Below are 20,832 nucleotides of genomic sequence, written 5' to 3'. Positions count from 1 at the left end.
TGAATGGAAAGACCTTTCTGAGGATTAGCAGAGTGAGCAGAGATACTGAATGTAATAGCGTAGCAGCAGAGAGCCCAAGAATACCTGCTCTACAAGTCAGATAGCGGCAGATTAAGGGTCTCTTGAAGGACCCTGTGGTATGTTGCTCATAATGATAGCAGGTCTCCATTAATGGATAAATGATTATGATTTTTTTTTTTTCATGGAGTAGGAAAAAGGGAGAACCAAGTGTTAAATGTGAGGTTTTATTGACTGCCTGAATGATGTTTTCTCTAGGGCTATTTTAATTGAAGACGTGATTACATACACACTGCTGAGTACTAAATATTAGGATTGTACATATTTAATAGTGTTATAAGAAAGAAGTGTTAGGAAAAATCTTCACATATAAAATCATGGGACATGTAAGGAGATTAAAGTTATTATAGCTCAATAGTTTGTTAGTACTAAATATAGCAATCTTGAAGCTTGAGGAAATGCAGACAAGAACAATAAAAATAATGTGAGTAGTTATAATCAATGCATGCTTAAGGGGGCCTGAAATCTATAGATAACCTTAAACCTGCATCATGAATACCCAGTACCAGTGCTGCCAACCTTCTCTCCCTGCTTCACAGAGGACATAGACTACCTCTTAGTGGTCTCTTTCCTTCAGGTCTTATACTCTGCCTTGGAACATTCCCCCACAATACTCAGCACTGCAGGCTCCAGGTGGCATTCAAACGAAACTTAATTATGAATCTTTGTGGCTAAAATCCTCATTCACCTTACAACTTGTCAGGAGATAGGAAGGAAGAAATGCGATTCTAGGGAAGAGATTTCTTTTTTTTTTTTTTTTGGTTTTTTATCTTTTTAGGGCTGCACCTGTGGCATATGGAGGTTCCCAGGGCTGCACCTGTGGCATATGGAGGTTCCCAGGCTAGGGGCTGAATCGGAGCTGTGGCTGCTGGCCTACACCACAGCCACAGCAACGCTGGATCCTTAACTCACTAAGCAAGGCCAGGGATTGAACCCCAGGCCTCATGGATACTAGTCGGGTTCGTTACTGCTGAGCCATGATGGGAACTCTGGGAAGAGATACTTAAAGATTGATTGCTAGGAGTTCCCGTCGTGGCGCAGTGGTTAACGAATCCGACTAGGAACCATGAGGTTGCGGGTTTGGTCCCTGCCTTTGCTTAGTGGGTTGACGATCCGGCGTTGCCGTGAGCTGTGGTGTAGGTTGCAGACATGGCTCAGATCCTGCATTGTTGTGGCTCTGGCGTAGGCTGGCAGCTACAGCTCCGATTCGACCCCTAGCCTGAGAACCTCCATATGCCACAGGTGCAGCCCAAGAAATGGCAAAAAGACAAAAAATAAATAAATAAATAAAAAAATAAAGATTGATTGCTAAAATATTTCACTGTTTCAGAATACTAATCAAGCCAAGGAACTTTTGAGACATAATAGTAGCAGTCATTATAGAATAGTATAATCATGAATTATTTATTAAGTACCTTCTATACAGGAGGAACTTTTGTTTTTTACAAAAACATTTCAGTTCTTTGAGTACTCCTTTGATACTGTTAATAAAATTGATAACTCTTTTTATCAGATGACAAAACCGAAAAAGAAAGTTCCTTAAGGTCACACAGTCTGGTGGAACTGGAATTTTACTCATAGCTCTTAACATTACGTTATGTGGCCTCCCTGATAAAATACAGGAAACTGAAAAATTTAGGAACTAATTTTTACAGACAGAAATGTGGTACAAATGTTAAATTCATAGGCTAATAAGGTAAATTAAGTGCTATTCTAACTTTTCAATAGTTTAACAAAGTAATAACTAGGTTTAATTTTTAGATTGAGGAAAAGAAACAAAGAGAAGAAGCAGAGCGAGAGAGAATGAGAATTGCTGAAGAAAAAGAAGAAAAACGGCTTGCTGAGCAGAGGGCACGGATTCAGCAAGAGTATGAAGAGGAACAGGAAAAGAAAAGGGAGAAGGAGGAGGAGGTGTGTTTTTTCCTACTCTTGTTTTTCTACTTAGTCTGAAAGTGAAATCTTTTTCTTGACTTGAAAAGATATTTATTACTTAAGAAGGAGAACAGCCTTGGAGTACATTTAGAAAATATCAAATCAATATGCATTCATTAGATGTTATTTTATTGAAACAAGAGACTAACTTAAGAAAAGAGATAATTGATGACTTTTAAAAGCTAACAAATAGTTTAGGCTGACCAGGATGTTATAATAGATGCCTAATATTTTATTGTTAAGCAAACAACTTACTTACATTAAAGAACACTATATCATCTATGCCTTGAATTTTATCTCTTTATTTCAGACAGATAAGGCAGCAAATTTCTGAATGGACTATAGAATATCTGTGTGGAGTGTTTATTTATTTATTTTTTTGTTTATTTTAAAGCAAAGGCTGAAAAACGAAGAGCTTATTCGGTTAGCTGAAGAAAGACGAAAAGAAGCAGAAAGAAAGAAGAAAGAAGAAGAAGAAAAACATAACCTACAACTTCAGCACTATTACGAAAGAGAAAATATAATTGGGGAAGAAACAAAGGTAAGTTTCAATCAAAGATATCTATGAACCCCACAGTTAAATCCACTGTTACTAAGTGAGTAGTGGAGTGGTCAGCAAAGGAGAGGAAGCAGAGGAGATGCTTTTGTTTTTCCTTTTGTGGTACTACTGTGGGTGCAACAGACTCTTCCTGTATGGGTGATGTCACTGTGCTTTGTTGCTCTTTTCTTTGCTGTGAACAGAATAACTTTAACTTCTGTTACGGTTGTTAGTCTTGTTCCCGTGGTCTGTAGACCAGGACACTACAAACTGTTGTTGACAAGAATAAGTGCAGAAATTGAGAGTGTTTAGAACCTTTGTAGCAATTTGTCAAGGTAATTTTATGTTGTTGAATCTATTAAAAAGTTGTGATTATGTAACATTTGTTAAAGAGTTTTTATTTATCTAGTACAGCTGACTCTTAGAATGCAGGGATTAACCTGTGCATGTGTAATTTATAGTTGGCCCTTCATACCTCTGGTTCCTGAGCTTTTGTGTATTGAACCAAACACTGACTGTAGTACTGTAGTATTTGTAATGGAGAATATCCCCGTGTAAGTGGACCCGTACAGTTCAAACTCGGGTTGTTCAAGGGTCAGCTGTAATTCATTCTTACTCTGTTTTACACATATGTCCACGACAGATTGGAAATTAAAAAAGAAACTTGTAGCTCAGTATAGACTGGTTTGAAGTCCATGTCTCTGAGGTATGGGGGCTGATGGTCACGGTTAGGTGAGTGAATCCAAGTTATTAGAAGTTTTCTCTGTAGAAAGCCAGTTGGCCCTTATCAGAATCTAGGTCACACCTGTGCTTGTATTTCAAAGCTGTATTTAAAAATACATCTTCCTGGGTCTCACCTACAAAGTATCTGATTTACTAAGTCTGATTTACTAATTAGTCTTAGGGGTTTGATGCAGTGGACCTGTGAACCACACTTTGAAAAACTCTATGTCTTACAGGATTAGCTCAATTTAATTTCATCCCCCTTTTTTTCTCCTTAGGGCCGCACCCTCGGCACATGTAGGTTCCCAGGCTAGGGGTCAAATGGGAGCTACAACTGCTGGCCTATGCCACAGCTCATGACAACACCAGATCCTTAACCCACTGAGTGAAGCCATTGTTCCTAGTTGGATTCGTTTCCTTTGCGCCAAGAAGGGAACTCTCAGCTCAATTTAATTCTAAAATAATGTTTTCAGAAATTTAGATGTATAAAGACATTATTTCTTGTAAGTAGAATTGACAGAAAGATTACTTTTAACCAGTGGACTTGTCTGTTATATTTATGATGTAGTTTGATGCATTTCTGATTGGTTCAAATACACTATTTTATTTTTCATTCCAGGGTTTTTTGGGGATAGAAATAAGTATTCACAATTTGAATTTGCTGAAACATTGTTTAAAGAGAATTTATAGTTGCAGTCTGTGTTTTTTGTTTATTTTTATTGTTCCTGGAATGTTAGGCAATACCCTTCATTCTTATGATAAAAAGTTGGATATATATATTTGCTCAGCCTTCTAAAGTATATCATTTAAATGTCATATCATTCATATTTTAAGTTAATAAAGTTTTTTATAGCAGTGTTTGGTTTATAGAAAAGTTGGTCTGAAAGAGAATATTTTATTGTAAAATTGATTATTGGAGAACGAAAATTGTTCATTTCTCACAATTGTGTTTCTGCCACTTTATTTTATTTAAGAAAAAAATGCTGCTTCTTTGGAATATATAATTTTATGACTGTTAATAGTTTAATTGTGAAATACCATGAAGTTTTAGACCAACTTTGTTCCATTTAATTAGTTTTGCCCTCAGTTCTGAAATTATCATTGCTACCCGTCATTTTATTTAAAAATTTTTTAAATTTAATTAATTTATTTATTTTTCTTTTTAGGGCCACACTTGTGGCATATGGAAGTTCCCAGGGTAGGGATCAAAGTGGAGCTGCAGCTGCAGGCCTACGCCACAGCAACGCCAGATCCAAGCCACATCTGTGACCTACGCTGCAGATTGCAGCAATGCCGGATCCTTAACCTAGTGACTGAGGCCAGGAATTGAATGCGTATCCTCATGGATACTAGTCAGATTCTTAACTTGCTAAGCCACAAAGGGAACTCTACTAGCTGTCATTTTAAAATTTATGTAGGCCTGATACATATATTTTTGTCTACTCTTTGAGTTTTTACTTTTATGTCGCCTTTTTTTATTTAGTCTGTATATTTATCTAGTTTGTTAAATGTGGTTTTTGTTTGTTTGTTTGTTTTGCTTTTTAGGGCTGCATCTGCAGCATATGAAAATTCCCAGGCTAGCAGTCGAATTGGAGCTGCAGATACTGGCCTACACCACAGCCACAGCAATGCTAGATCTGAGCAACATCTGTAATCTACATCACAGCTCACACCAATGCCAGATCCTTAACCCACTGAGTGAGGCCAGGGATGGAACCTGCATCCTCATGGATAGTAGTCAGGTTCATTATCGCTGAGCCCACAACAGGAGCTCCTTAAATGTGTTTTTTTATCCTAATGTGAGACTCTAGTCTTTCAAATGGCGATAAGCAAATCCATTTATATTTATTGTATCCAATATATTTTATCATATTAATTGAATTTCTGATTTGTTTTTGTTTCCTTGACAGTTTAAGAATTTTTAAAAATTTAATTTTTTAAAAAATGTTTTAATTTTTAGGAGTTCCTGTCGTGGAGCAGTGGTTAATGAATCTGACTAGGAACCATGAGGTTGCGAGTTTGATGCCTGGCCTTGCTCAGTGGGTTAAGGATCCGGCATTGCCTTGAGCTGTGGTGCAGGTCACAGATGCGGCTCGGATCCCGTGTTGCTGTGGCGTAGGCTGGTGGCTACAGCTCCAATTTGACCCCTAACCTAGGAACCTAAATATGCCGTGGGAGTGGCTCTAGAAAAGGGAAAAAGACGGAAAAAAAAAAAGTTTTAATTAAAAAAAATTTTTTTAATTAAAATTATATGGACACTTCTTTGTTTCATCCTCTACAGGCCTTTAGAAGGTTTAAATTGTCTTTATAATTCTGCTTATGGTCACCCAGAGGGTTTTTTTTTAATTGTCTTGCATATGTTTATATGTTTTATCAGAGTCACCAATGAAAGTAAATATTTGATTTTGTACTCTGCAAAATGAACAATTTGACATGCATACTTATACTGGGGTTTGGGTCTTTTTTTACCCACGTAATTATTGTTGAATTTTGTTGGGAGTTACTGTATTTCAGCATTTTGATTTTAATATAAAGTTGGGAACTGTTAGCTCTATTACATTGTTACCTGAAACCTTGTTTTATTTTCTTATGGAGACATAGAACTCTGTCGTGAGCCATGCTGTTCCTGGTGACAAGGGATCTAGTTTTTTGAGATTGATTTATATTGTTTCCCAGAAAAAGTTTTTTGTTTGTTTTTTATACTGTCCTGTGTCTTTTCATGATTAAGATAGTTTTTTACTCTGGCTTATTTTTTTGTTTTTGTTATTGTTGTTTGGTATGGTATTGCTTTATTTCACTTTGTTGAATTTCTTTAATCTTAATCTGAGTTATATTCTACTGATAAGGATATCTAAATCCATTTATGTTTATCATAATGAATATATTTGATAATTGAGTTTCCAGCTTTTTAGGTAAATGTATATATTTTGACTTAAGTTGGTTAATTTACAATGTTAGTTTTGGGTCTATAACATAGTGATCTGATATTTATATAAATTTTCGATAAATAATTATTGTATTGTTTTTATACAATAGCATTTTGAACTTCTCAATCTTGTTCACTGTTAGAGGAGTGTGTGTTTACATACCTGTGTCGTATAATATGTGTGAATGTGTATATGTAGACATGTTGGAGTGTATGTATGTATACACACACACACACACACACACAGGCATATGTTGGGGTGTGTGTGTATGTAATGTTTACATATCCTCCCCCTTCCAGCGTTTGAGACAGCCTTCTCCTGTAGTTCCAGCCCTTCAGAACAAGATTGCAAGCAAACTCCAAAGACCTCCTTCGGTTGATAGCATTTTAACTTCCTTTATTCAGGTATATACTTTTTCTTTTTCTTTTCTTTCTCTTTTTTTTTTTTTTAAGACATTTGAACTTTTTGGAAGTGGAAATTACTCAGAATCTAGATATGGCCAAGAAGCTGGGATGGTTTACTTTTCATGGGACATTATTTTTAATAGGCTATTAAAATACCTTAAAGGAAGAAAAACGATTACTCATTTTTTGGAATCTTTGCTAGTCAGTTAGTAGACTCAAGAAACATAAAACTGTCTCACGTATTGAAAACGGGCAGTAATATACATAAAGCACATGCTAATATAAACTGATGGGGAAAATAGGATATCACTGACATTTCATGGCAAACCATATTAAATAAGGCCAAAGAATATTATTATAAAAATGCAGTGTTTCTAATATTTTGTTTATGTATACCACAAAACAGTAAGTTAAATGCAAAATAATGCATACTCATTTTTCCAGTGATGTTCTTTTGATACGTTCGTCTCAGCTAAGTTATTTGGATTGAGTGGATTGAATGAGATTTTCTTATTCATCCTATTTAGTGAGGTTATGTTCTTTCAGATATGAAATGTAGCTAGTGTTTACAGTGATTTGTCTGCTGCTTCAGTTGTAGCTGATAATACTTGGTGCCCCAAAGTTTAAATTCTTTTGACAAATCATAATTTAGCAAAGTTGTCTGGGGCCCCCAAGAAGGTCTTTTCTTTGATAATATATCTTCTAGCTAGCTGTAGTTGTTCTGAAAACATCCCTTATACTTTAGACTGAGCTACAATCAAAAGAGAGCCAAGAAAATATTCCAAAAGGGTTGATCCTTGAGTGACTCTTGAAAAATGAGTGGGAGTTTGCCATGAAGAGGATGTGGAGGAGGGATTTTCAGCTAGTGCAGAATCGTGAAGGGGACTGTAAGCCGTGTGGAGAAGACATGGTTTGGTCTGGCCTGATAACACCTGACCAAGTGTTAGAGGAGGGAAAGGCTAGAATGTACACAGGGTGTTGTGTGGCACACTTGTTCCATCACACAGGTCAGTTACCAGTTTCTTTGTCTATTACAAAGAAGCGGGCCAGAACATCTTCCTCAGTTCCACCCCCTTGAGATACTGAGGAAGTAGGTCTTTGGTAGGTAATGTCCAGGAGTTCATCGTAATATTTTAAGGAGGAGAAGACATGGCTGTGTTCGTCCTGGATTATGTTCTCTCAGGCAGTGGTGTAGGGGTTTATGGAGGCCGGTGAGAATGTAAACATGGAGGCAAGTTAAGATGCTATCGTAGAAGTCCACATGTGAGACTTTCAGCACCTAAACAAAGGCAAGTGACATTAAAGATTGAGAAGGGGTGACAACTTCAAGAGATATATAAGAGACACAGATAGTGGCATTACTGAGTGTGTGTGGTGGGTAGGAGTCAATGACGACTTTCAAGTTTCTGGTGAGGGTTTTATAGAATAGATAATTGAAAATACAGGTTTGTGGCTAAGGAAGGAACTCTGCACTGGATTTTTAGTTTTGGAAACTATTAAGATTATTGTTTGTCTCATTAATGTGATTGTCTAGGATGCGTTCAGGGAAAATAAAGAGGGCTAAGGATGGAACAGTAGGAAGTTACCAACATTTAAGAAGCACAGAAAGGAAATGGAGACAGAGAAGGTGACAGCGACTGGCAATGGTATCAGTTGCTACTGGCCAAGTAAACTCAGGGCTTAGAATGCCCACTGAGGAGTTCTGCTGGCTCAGTGGGTTAATGTCCAGCACCATACTGCTGTGGTGCAGGTTCGATCCCTAGCCCAGGAACTTCTGCATGCCTGTTGAATGTGTCGCTTGGGATCTTGCTGGCCATGTTAGTGAGAGGGATGCAGTGTAGAAGCAAAGTCAGTGGCCGTGCAATGAGGAGTGAGTGGGAGCAAGGAAGCAGACACCATACATCCTGCATGTACTGCCTTTAAAGAAGAGTGGCTCTGAAGGCAGGAGGATGGGCCGGACAGCAGAGAGTGAATGATGAAGGGTGAGGTAAGACTTTGAAAGAAGGGAGAGATTTTTAAGCCTAGGCTGAGAGGAACAGGGTGGAGAAAGAGTAGAAAGGATGTATTTACCAGATACAGCGTACAGCGGACAGGGTTACCTTTGGATGGAGTGAGGCCTCTCTCACTGCACTGGGAAGGAAAATTCAGTGTAGGTAAGTTCATAGATAGAATGGTGGGGAGTTCGTTTTCTCTTACACAGAGTTACTTCAGAAAATTCCTCTGAAAGCTGCTGAGTAGGGAAGAATTCTGAGTATCTCTTTGTTATGATTGTTACACAGGAAAGTTCCATGTCCAGGGCACAGTCTCCTCCGGTACCTGCCAGGAAAAATCAGCTTCGTGCAGAAGGTACAGTTAACTATTATGCTTGTAATCTAGACTATGTCTTTCTTTCTTTTTTTTTTTCTATTTTTTAAACTTTTTATGTTGAAAAATGGACTCCCAGATGTTGCAAAGTAGAAAAGAGAAGAGAGAGATGCTTGCATCCTCCCTGTAGTGTCCCTCAGGGATGCAGTATCACAGCCAGGAAGCTAATGTGGGCAGGCTCTACAGGGCTTCATCAGATTTTGTAATTTTCACATGTATTAGTGTTTGTGTGTCCGGAGGGGGTGTGTGTGTGTGTGTAGTTCTATGCATTTTTATCATGTATAAGTTGTGTAACCACCATAAAATCAAGGTACAGAACTGTCCATTGCCACAAAGGAATTCTGTTGGGCTGCCCCTTCATAGTTGCAGTGTTCCTCACCCCAAGAAAGTTTCTTAACTTTTGAAATTTCTGTGTTAGGTCAATGTGTTTGTAGGTCTTAATGATGTTCATAAATATGATCTGTATGTATAAAGCATTAAAAATAGCTTTCATAAAAATGAGCATTTTAGCGTTATGGTTAGTCAGTTTATATTTATTTAATGTTTAATCTTTTATTCATATACCTGTCATATTTTTAACTTATTAATGGGAATTTGCAGAGGAGAAAAAAAATGTAATTATGGAGTTGTCAGAAATGAGAAGGCAGCTTCGTAGTGAAGAGCGGCGTCTACAGGGGCGGTTGTTACACATGGACAGTGATGATGAAGTTCATATAAGGCAAGTTCGTTCTTTTGTTCGTTCATTCGTTCGTTCCTTCCTTCTTTCTTTCTTTCTTTGTTTCTCTCTCTTTTTTTTGCTTTTTAAGGCTGCACCCACAGCATATGGAGGTTCCCAGGCAAGGGGGCAAATCGGAGCTACAGCTGCCAGCCTATACCATAGCCATAGCAATGCAGGATTCAGACCATGTCTGTGATCTACATCACAGCTCACGGCAACTCCAGATCCTTAACCCAGTGAGTGAGGCCAGGGATTGAACCGGCAACCTCATGGTTCCTAGTTGGATTTGTTTCCGCTGCGTCACAATGGGAACTCCCATATCAAGCAAGTTTCAAATGTATTTTCCCTTTGTTCTTGGGTTCTTTTTGTCAGGATAAAGAATCAGAATCCATCCAGTAATCCTACAGTTTGGAAACAGGATTAAATAATCTTTATCATAAAGCCACATCTACTAGAATTTTGCGTGCTTGAAAAAGTTTTTTTTTTTTTTTTTGTCTTTTGTTGTTGTTGTTGTTGTTGTTGCTATTTCTTGGGCCGCTCCCACCGCATATGGAGGTTCCCAGGCTAGGGGTCCAATCGGAGCTGTAGCCACCGGCCGACGCCAGAGCCACAGCAACGTGGGATCCGAGCTGCGTCTGCAACCTATACCACAACTCACGGCAACGCCGGATCGTTAACCCGCTGAGCAAGGGCAGGGACCAAACCCGCAACCTCATGGTTCCTAGTCGGATTCGTCAACCACTGCGCCACGACGGGAACTCCTGAAAAAGTTTTTCACAGATTATTGGTGAAATTATAATGACTGAAATAACCCTTTCTCCTAAAAGAAATCTAGCTAATAATTATATTCTGGGGAGTTCCCTTGTGGTGCCACAGGTTAAGGATCTGGTGTTGTCACTGCAGTGGCTCATGTCACTGCTTATGGGTTGTGTTTGATCCCTGGCCCGGGAACTTCCACTTGCCATAGGCACAGAAAAAAAATTATATTCTAGTGGAAGGGCTCTGTATAAGTAAATCAAAATGGTTTATATTTTCTTAGTCTATTTATGATTATAGTATGTAGTAGGTTTTATTTCTTTTTTGGCAAAACAGCACTTTCCTTAATTAGCTAATATACTTTTTAATTCATGTTCTTCAATTTTATATAGATAAAATTGCCTTCATAAAACATTTCTTTATAATTGTCTAGTCTATTTACTGTGGAAATATGAGGTATTTAATGAATATTGATTTAACCTAATATAAAATATGTAAGCTGGGCATTTTAACTGTCCCTCTGTAGCCAGGAATATATGTATATGGCAATGGTGATGATAGTGATGGTGGTTGGAATGGGGAGGAAAAAGAAAAAAAAGATGAAAGAAGTAGCATTTTTTTTTTCTTTTCTTCCTCTCTCTCTTTTTTTTTGGCCAAGTCCACAAAATTTGGAAGTTCCCAGGTGAGAGATCAAACCTGCACTACTGCAGCGACCTAAGCCACAGCAGTGACAACACTGGATCCTTAACCCACTGAACCACAGGAGAACTCTAGAAGTAGCACTTTCTTGAAGGCAAAAGCATTATCCCTAACCATGAAATGATTAATAGGATTAGACAGTGAAAAATCAGTATTGGGAACAGACCGTTCTTCAAGTTCTTTATTTAGGAATAGATGGTTTAGTTTGCTACAGAGGAATCACTGAATTGACTAATTTGGGACACATGTACAGAAGGCAAACAAATGCAGAAGTTGCTTTTGCTTCATAAGTGATAAGGAAGCTCAAGATAGGACAGAGATACATGGAACAAGACCAGAAGAAAACATAGACTAGACAGTTATAAAAACAATCACTTTACTGTGCCTTTCTTGGTCTTCTGAAAAATCAGGCATAGAAACTTGGTCTTTGCTGGGGAAATAATAATAGGAACAGAAAACTTCAGAGATGGAATAATCATAGATAATTATATTTTAAAGCTGTTTTTTATATTTTCCTTCAACAATGTATTATTTTCAGAAATACTTTTAGCAAAATAATATACAGGCTGCCATACATTTCTGATCGTTTTTGCCAAAAGGACTCATAAATTTTCTAAAGCAGTGTTCTTAGTGGGGTGCAGTCTTTTAGTAGGTTGTAAATTCAGTGCAGTGGGTAACTACTGCACTTTCTTTAAAGGGTGTTTATTTTATTTTTTCCATTAAGTGGTTTATTTTGGCATAATTTTAGATTATAGAAAAGTTGCAGACTCTGTACAGAGAGTTCCCATACACACCTCACTCTGTTCTCCCTACTTTTAACATCTTACATTCCCAGAATACATTTGTCACAACTAAGAAGCTGACATTGGAACATTATTATGAACTGAATTCCAGACTTTATGAATTTGTCCATTTTTTCCATCAGTGTTCTCTTTCTGTTCCAGGATTAATCAGTACAAGGCATCCCACTGCATGTAGTTGTCCTGTCTCCTAGTCTCCTTTGGTCTGGGACAGTTTTTTAGTTGTTCATGACTGTGGCAGTCTAGAGGGATGTTGGCCAAGCATCCTATAGAATGTGCCCCAGTCTGTGTTTGTCTGATGTTTTCTCATGACTGGGGTGGAGATAAGGGGTTTGGGAAAGGCTACCATAGGGTAGCCTCTCGTCACATTGTATCAGAGGGTACGTGACACCCTTACGATAGCACTGGAATCACTGGGTTTAGCGCATTTGAAAGAATTGGGAGGTGGTGGGAATTGTTTATATTGTTGCTTGAGTTCTTGCAGCTTTGGCCATGGGAGCTGTCCCACGTTGGCTCCTGTCCCTTTGACATGTCCCATCCTTTTGCTTTTTAAGCACTTCCTTACTTTCTGGTACCACAAGACGCTCAGGGATTATCTTTATCTATCCCTGTCCCAGCCCTACAATCCTGGTTCCTCTTGGGGAATGATATTTAGGAACCAAGCTTTTTAGCAGGCAGAGCTAGATAATAAGTATCCTAAGTTATAAATGTATCTGTAATTGTTCCTTTGTCAGTTTGTGTACACATTAAATTCATACTGATGTTTTTGACTTTAATCCAGGATGTGGCAGGATTTTAAGGTAGCATGTTAACCTGCCTAGTTATGCTTTGCTTAGATTTTTGTTGGCATTCTCTAGGCATGTTCTGGCTATGTAAACAAAGTGAGGAAATGTCAAGATATAGACCAACTAGGTAATAGAATGTTAACCCAAGGTGGTAATTTTCAGCAAATAATTCTTCCAGAGTAGGTCAGCTCTTTCTAAGTAATTAAAATATCAGTATAGTTTTTCTGTATTTACTTTTAAGATGTTATAAATGCCTTAACTGTTGCATCTTTCCATATTCCAAACAGGGATATTTAATTAAATATAATGGATTATTCACATTTTATTCATTTTCTTTATTTTCATTTATAAATTGAAGGTAGTGCTTTCTTTTGGCAAACCAGTATAAGAAAGAGAAACCAGGCAGCTTTTCAGTTTTCTCGTTTGCAAATCTCACATGACAGTTTCTACCCCATGAGATTCTAGTGAAGAATAAACATATTTATTTGAAAGTAATTTGTAAATTCTATATGCTAACTTAAGTTAGATAATATATGTTAGAATTACCATCATTTGGCAAGAATTGGTTAAATTCATTAAATTTTGGTGTAGTTTTCAGTATTTATCAGAGACATCTCAGGGTTGGTTCTTTATTCCAATTTAATAGATGGCTTCACAGGAAGACATTCTTATTAATTAATTCACCATGTTATTGAGTCCCTACTATGTGCTAGGCACCTGCAGCTTATGCGCAAAGAAGAGCTAATAAGGTATATTCCTAACTGAGCAGCCTACTTAACTATTGGCATTAATGGTAGACAGGAGTCCAATTTAATGTCTTCTTAGAAGCCGTTTTAGTATTTGTTTTTCATGTAAATGAGTCTGTTGCGGTTCCTATCACTCTAGGTGGTTCACTGTTAGAGCTCTGTGTCAGCCTTGACAAGGTAGTTTTGTGGCCATGGTGAACCCCCCCAGTCCCCTAAGGGAAGCTCAAGAAGAACACTGGGCGTCACCTGTAAGGATCTCAGTTCTTCCCATCTAAGTTCTTAGGGAAGATTTAGTGAATAAAGAAATGGAGGCAGGAGTCTGGTCAACTCTCATGTACCTGTAGCTTAGAATTACATTTTAAAAAATAGAGGGGACCCACGGAGGGCTGAGGGAAGCAGCAGCAGATACTTTATTTTCAGTGCTGGAGATACTCTTTCCATTCCTCTTCTCTCTTACAATCAGTCCCCTAAAGTCCTAGCTGAGAACTCCCTTACTAAGCTACCTGCCTACTATGCTAACTTTCTAGGTACCACAAGGTCAGAGTATTAATTAGCTGATTTGGTATCAAGTTCCCTGAAAGCCCATTGTGAAATTAGTGTTGGGGACTGTGGATAATGACCTTTTATATTGGGCAGCATATTAATACCATCTTTCTTTGTGTGATTTCTATTTTAGGTTGAGGGGAAGGTGACAGTCATTGGGACCTGGTATATGCTGGGTACTTTATAATATGTAATTTCATTTAATCTCATACTCACAACAAGACTAAAAGGCTAAACATTATCTGCATCTTAGAGATGCTAAAATCACAGTCAAACTGCTAGTAAGTAGCAGAGCTGGTTTTTGAATCTTGGTTTCTTTGACCAAAGACTGTAATCTTGCTACTACTTGAACATTTTAAGCTAAAACTAACTCATTCTATTCTTCTAAGAAGCTATTTTGAGCATTTTGAAAATTCCAATCACCTTATAAATACCCTATTTTTTTAATACAAAGGATTGAAATAACGGCTATTAGAATAAATTACTGAGAAAAGATGGTGAAAGATGTGGTGAAAGATGCCAAATTTCTTGTATAGTACAGGGAGTTAAATGTCAACTCAGATTTTCTTCCCATAAAACATTTTTATCGTCTATTGTCATTTATCTATAGGAAAAGAGAAAGGAATCCCATGGATGTATTTGACATGGCCCGACATCGGTTACAGGCTCCTGTCAGAAGACAGTCACCTAAGGGCTTAGACGCTGCTACTTTTCAGAATATTCATGACTTTAATGAGCTGAAAGATAGAGGTAAGTAGAATGCTGCTATTTTAAAGATACACAAGAATATTCTACCCATAGTCAAGTATTTTTGAAGATTATTTGTATCCTTTTTCTAAAGTAGGGTTTCTTTTATGGTATATATTTTAAGTGATGATGAATAAAACTTCTGTATACTCTAGTTCTTCAGTTTACCATTCTGGTGGCTGCAGCTTTGGTAAACTGTTGTCCTTTAGAAGGCATTTAGCTCTCAAAGCCTCAGTAGTGTGAAGAACGGCACTTTGCATTTAGTGGAGGAGGGATAGCAAAATGAGCTTAGGAAAGAGATGGGGAAGGAAGAGTCTCTCTTCCTAAGATTGATCGGAGAAAAGCAGGAAAATGTGGTGCCCTGAAAGGGATACTTTCTCTTAGGTATCAGGGAGGAAGGATTGTGTAAGATGGATACCAGATGATGTCAGTTGAATCAGAGCTCATTCGTGACCTCAGCTGGATCTTTTTCGGTGGAATTATGGGATCAGAAGCCAATTAACTTTGGAATGAGGATTGAATAGGAAGTAAGGTGTTGGAGGCAGAAAGCATAAGAGGGGCCTGGAGCTGGAAGAACTTGTTAGGATGCTGATGTGAAAGCTGCTGCAAGAGGAAGAGGTGTGTGGTATAGGGGAGGGAGGGGCTGTCAGAAGACAGTCACCTAAGGGCTTGAAGAGAGCAGATCCCTGAGGGGAGCAGGCAGGAGCTAATGAAGGAAGGGAGTAGAGAAGATTTGATGCAGCCACTTAGGGGGAGGAGAGAAAGCTTGTTAGGGAAGTAGGATTGCCCAGATGACAGGGGCCTGGAAGACCAGAAACATGTAGAGGAACCTCAGTGTGTGTTATATGTGAGTTTTCTTCAGGAGCACTCAGCAGCTGTTGGAACAGAGGAGACAAATTATTGGATGGTGGTTATATGATCTATACCAGATGAATCAGAATTTAAATTTTTCTTCTGTTTCTTATTTTTAAAAGTAATATCGTTTTAGGCAGTTCTGAAGATTTAGAAAGATAGAAAGAAGGAAAAAAAAACATTTTATTCAAATCACCTAAATATAAACACAATATTTTGTATGTTTATGAGTCTTCTGAGCTTAATTAAACAAAGAAAAGTAAAATAAAAACTAGATGTAACTATGTTATTAAATATTCTTGGTTTTTTTCACTTAGATTTATAAGTATGATCAATTATATATTCATACATACAAATATCAGTTAATTTTTTTTTTTTTGTCTTTTTAGGGCCGCACCCACAGCATCATGAAATTTCCCAGGCTCGGGGTTGAACGGAGCTGCAGCTGCTGGCCTTCACCACAGCAACACAGCACAGCTCACAGCAACACCAGATCCTTTAACCCACTAAGCAAGGCCAGGGATCAAACCTGTGTCCTCATGGATGCTAGTCGGGTTCCTTACCACTGAGCCACCATGGGAACTGCACAAATATCATCAAGCATCAGTTAATTTTTCTTTTTTTTAATATGATTTTAATTTTTTCATCATAGCTGGTTTACAATGTTCTGTCAATTTTCTACTGTACAGCATGGTGACCCAGTTACACATACATGTATACATTCTTTTTTCTCACATTATGCTCTATCATAAGTGACTAGAACATAGTTCCCAGTTAATTTTTAATGTTTTCATTTATTGATTACTTATTATATGCCAGGCATTGCATTAAGCCAGTGGGTCTCAGAGTTTGGCCAGGGGTTTTTGTGAGGTCAAAACTGCTCGTATTATAAACTAAGACATTTTTTTTTTCACTTTTATTTTCTCCCATGTGTTCCAGAGCCTATGCAGATATGATGGCTTCATTGCTCTGAAGCTAATAGAATGTGTTTTTGTATTTTCATGGTTTAAAAATTCCTTAGTTTTAATTTCTAATGTGGCGTGTGTGTATGGGGGGAGGTAAATAAGAGCTCTTTGGGGCCCTCAGTCTTTAAGAGAGTAAAGAGGTCTTGAGAACAAAAAGGTTTAAACCATAAAATCGAGCCGTTCATGTTATCGTACCTAGTCCTTATTCATCATGTGACTTAGTTGTTGACATCTCTTGTTTTTAAAGAGGGGAAACTTGAGTCTGGACATGGGGATGTTGGCTTCAGTCCAAGTCTGTGTTTTCAGAGTCTCTTCTGTAAACTTTGCTCTTAACCATTTTCTTTTTTTTTTCTTTTTATCTTTTCTAGGGCCACTCCTGTGGCATATGGAGGTTCCCAGGTTAGGGGTCCAATTGGAGCTGTAGCCACCGGCCTACACCACAGCCACAGACAGCAACGAGGGATCTGAGCCACGTCTGCGACCTACACCACAGCTCACAGCAACGCCGGATCGTCGGCCCACTGAGCAAGGGCGGGGATCGAACCCACAACCTCATGGTCCCTAGTCAGATTTGTTAACCACTGCGCCACGACGGGAACTCCTTAACCATTTTCTAATTCTTATTCAGTCCGCTTCCCATTTTCCACTATGGATCAAAAGGAATAGTATTTTCAAGACTTTTAAAATGTGTAAACTAGGGAGTTCCAGTTGTGGCATAGCAGAAACGAATCCGACTAGGAACCATGAGGTTGAGGGTTCAATCCCTGGCCTTGCTCAGTGGGTTAAGGATCCAGCGTTGCCATGACCTGTGGTGTAGGTTGCAGACGCGGCTGGGATCTGGTGTTGCTGCCGCTTAGACCCCTAGCCTGGGAACCTCCATATGCTGTGGGTGCAGCCCTAAAAAGCTAAAATAAAATAAAATAAAATGTGTGAACTGTAATTTTATTCTCAAATTTAAAAATTAAGGTTTAAGTTTTAACATTTTCATTCTGATCAATTAATATTCTTGAACTTGTAGCAGAGGTGAATTCTTAGACTATCATTTTCTCCAGAAATGACATCCCTCCGTAAGCTCCAGCCAGCCCACATTTATCTTGCTTATTTTGGCGTATTTATAAATACTAATTGGCCAATACCATTGTTTTCATTTTTCCAGTATATTTTAGGCATTGGCTAGGATTTAGTGTCTGGTAGCTGCCTGAGTTAGAGCCACCTGAGTTACAGTCTGATGACTAACTGCATGGATGTACCTGTCGCCGGCTCTGGGCGGCATCTTGGGGGAGTGCAGAGGTTGGGATGCAGAAGCAGCAGTAAGCTGCTGCTTGTTCTGGGGACTCCCTTATAAGTTTGTGAAAAGACATTTATGTAAAGAACATTAATTTCATGTTCATTAGTTTTATGATGTCCTATGACTTTGCCAATGTCCCATTATTTATATTGTTCTTTGATTTCAAAATTAAATTATTTATAGGGAACTTTTATAAAATCTCATTTGGAAACAAGATTTAACGTAGTTATATAATTTATTTTTGTACCAGATTCAGAAACACGAGTCGATCTGAAATTTATGTACCCAGAGCCTCCCAGAGATCATCATACTTTAGAGATTCAGCAGCGAGCTCTGCTAAGAGAACAGCAGAAGAGACTGAATAGAATGAAAATGCAAGAAGGCGTTGAAGGTAAGAGATAATTTATCATTGCTATCGCAAACAGTATAAACAGGTAGTTTTTGTTTTTGGCTTTGTTTCTCCATCTCTTGTATTGATTTCAGTCTGAGGCAGGCTCCCTCTACTGGCAGCTCCACTCTCATGTGCCCCTTTTGGCTTGCAGTCCCAGAAGAGAATAAGTCCCAGAGAGGGCTGTGATTGGCTTGGCTGGGGAATGTTATTCGAGCCTGAGGGGGTCCAGCTGTTCAGGACTCCAGGAGGATAGAGTACCTTGACTAGGCCAGGTGACACCTGTCCCAATGGAAGGAATGCTGGGCAAACACACCACTGTTCTTTGGGATGTTTCTCTACCAGTTTGAGTTTTGATTTAGCATAAACTCCTTAAAGCTTCAGACTGGGCTATGAGTAAATTTCTGTATAATCAGCCAATCAGCAGATACTTACTGAGTGCCTACTGTGAGCGCAGGTACATAACCAGGGATTACGATGATGAGTGAGATCTGCTGCTGCTCTCAAGGAGCTTATGCTTTGTTGGAGAAGTTAGCTGCTCAGCAAGTGTGATGAATGCCACAGAGGAGAATTATAGGGTCCCTCGGGAGTGTGTAACTTGGGGTGGGGTGGGCAGGCCCCTAGAGGCGGAGTGGAGCTAGTGGCCTCAGAGAGCAGCAGTGGGCCCACCTGACCTGGGTGCACTGCATGACCCTCACATCCTCACCAGCTTTGCCTGCCCACAGGCCATGGAGCTTAGCCATGGCAAATGAGTCATAAACATGCAACAAGAAGTGAAGGAAATGGTCCTACTAGTTATTTTTAGGAAAATTCAAGACCCTACTTTAAAGCAGGTTTGTCTGGCTTATAGACCCCAGCGAACTTACTTTTCACCATATGAGAATATCACAGGAGTAAATGATGGACTGTTTTGGGCTCAGATCACAGGTCAAGGCTTCTCTAAAGATTGATGGGTGAAAGTCTTCCCTCCATCCTGTTCAGAACTGTGGTCTCATCAATCACCTTCTGAAGCAGAAAAACCCAAATTCTGTAGTAAATAATAAGCGTATCATCAGGAGAGAAAAGCGAAGCAAGTAGTTTTTAATCTTTACACCCGTTAGGGTGGAATTTTTCCTTAGGATGCAGCTGATATGACCTGGTGTGATCTCGGCACCTTGGGCCAATTAGCCCAAAAGTTGTCCCCATGTGCATGCAGGTGCACTTGGCATTGAGGGTAGCCACCCTCTACAGCAGCCACCCCACCTTCAACCAGACACTGTGATGACTTAATTCATAAGAATAAGGTTTAACCATAAAACATTTTAAGAAGGAATACAGGCTATCATTGGCAGCCTGTTTATTCCCAAAAGCAGTACGTAAAAGGGTGAAATGCACTGACATTCAGAGAGACACAGAGGAACGCTGGTCAAATCAGGGGCATTTGGGACACTCGATCCAACATGTTTGCCTGAAATCGAATTAGTTTCCTTCTGTCCCACATGGTGGAGCCCCCTGTTTAACTCCTCTCAACAACTTTCTGCACAGATTGTAGAAATATGAGGAGATAGTTATTTTTCTATAGGCATCAGTTTTAAATTCACAGTGATTTTACTTTTTATACTTAATTAAATGTGAATGGGATAATTTTATCCAACTAGAGTGGATGGATACTGGGTTATATTAATTCATAAACTGTCTTTAAAATGTTATGAAATGTGATAGTTGAAAAGTGATTTCTAGTAGACAGCTAGTTACAAAAAATATTCTAAAATTTGTATTTACTTTTAAAGTATTTTTGAACTTTTTTTTTTTTTTTTCTTTTTGGCTGCCCCCACGGCATATGGAGTTCCCGGGCCAGGGGTTGAGTCTGAGTCCCAGTTGTGACCTACCTAAGGCAGATCCTTTGACCCACTGTGCTGGGCTAGGATCAAACCTGTGTCCTGGTGCTGCAGAGATGCCGCCAGCCCCATTGTGCCACAGCGGGAACTCCAGTATTTTCTAGCCTGTTAATTTGTTTTTCTCTCCATTAACTGCAGTTGACTTGGATGCTGTCTCAAGCACTAAAGTACGGGACTATAGAATGGTAAGAGAAGTTATAATTTTTAAGCTAGTTTTGGGGGATAGACATTTTTAGGAATATGATAAGTGAATAGTCCAATTTTGAATTCTTCAGGAATATTGAATTAAGAAAGAATTTAGGAATTTCCATTGTGACTCAGCAGGTTAAGGACCCAACATAGTGTCTGTGAAGATGTGGTTTTTATTCCTAATCTTGATCAGTGGGTTAAGGATCCTGCGTTGTTGTGAGCTGTGGCATAGGTTGCAGATGTGGCTTGGATCCTGTGTTGCTGTGGCTGTGGCATAGGCCTGGCAGCTGCAGCTCCAATTCGACCCCTAGCCCAGGAACCTGCATATGCTGCAGATGTGGCTGTAAAAAGAAAAAAAAAAAAATAGAATTTAAATCTTGTCTCATCAGTGTCTTGGTCAGCTAGACCTATGTTAATGTAATATGCAGAGAAAGTGTATTGTAATGACTAAGAACAGACTCCAGAGCTAGGCTGTTCAGGTTAGTCTGTTTTTATCTTTGTGACTTCAGGCAA

At 38.7% G+C, this 20,832-nt stretch overlaps 1 protein-coding gene across 16 annotated transcripts in view; it reads left to right on the top strand.

The window, feature by feature from the left end:
• Positions 1 to 20,832, top strand: part of CSPP1 (centrosome and spindle pole associated protein 1) — a 230,271-nt gene that overhangs the window by 187,977 nt on the left and 21,462 nt on the right. For all 16 annotated transcript variants that reach the window (XM_021089277.1, XM_021089276.1, XM_013996695.2 and 13 more), the window contains 8 exons: positions 1,840 to 1,989; positions 2,405 to 2,551; positions 6,498 to 6,602; positions 8,882 to 8,948; positions 9,567 to 9,684; positions 14,624 to 14,763; positions 18,116 to 18,256; positions 20,269 to 20,315. In XM_021089277.1, coding sequence (XP_020944936.1) covers positions 1,840 to 1,989; positions 2,405 to 2,551; positions 6,498 to 6,602; positions 8,882 to 8,948; positions 9,567 to 9,684; positions 14,624 to 14,763; positions 18,116 to 18,256; positions 20,269 to 20,315 — 915 coding nt within the window. The remainder of the gene's footprint in view (positions 1 to 1,839; positions 1,990 to 2,404; positions 2,552 to 6,497; positions 6,603 to 8,881; positions 8,949 to 9,566; positions 9,685 to 14,623; positions 14,764 to 18,115; positions 18,257 to 20,268; positions 20,316 to 20,832) is intronic.

Source organism: Sus scrofa, chromosome 4, assembly GCF_000003025.6.
Source record: "Sus scrofa isolate TJ Tabasco breed Duroc chromosome 4, Sscrofa11.1, whole genome shotgun sequence".
Lineage (NCBI taxonomy): Eukaryota > Metazoa > Chordata > Mammalia > Artiodactyla > Suidae > Sus > Sus scrofa.
The sequence above is the reverse complement of the archived record's forward strand: the minus strand, read 5'-3'. Positions and strand labels throughout refer to the sequence as shown.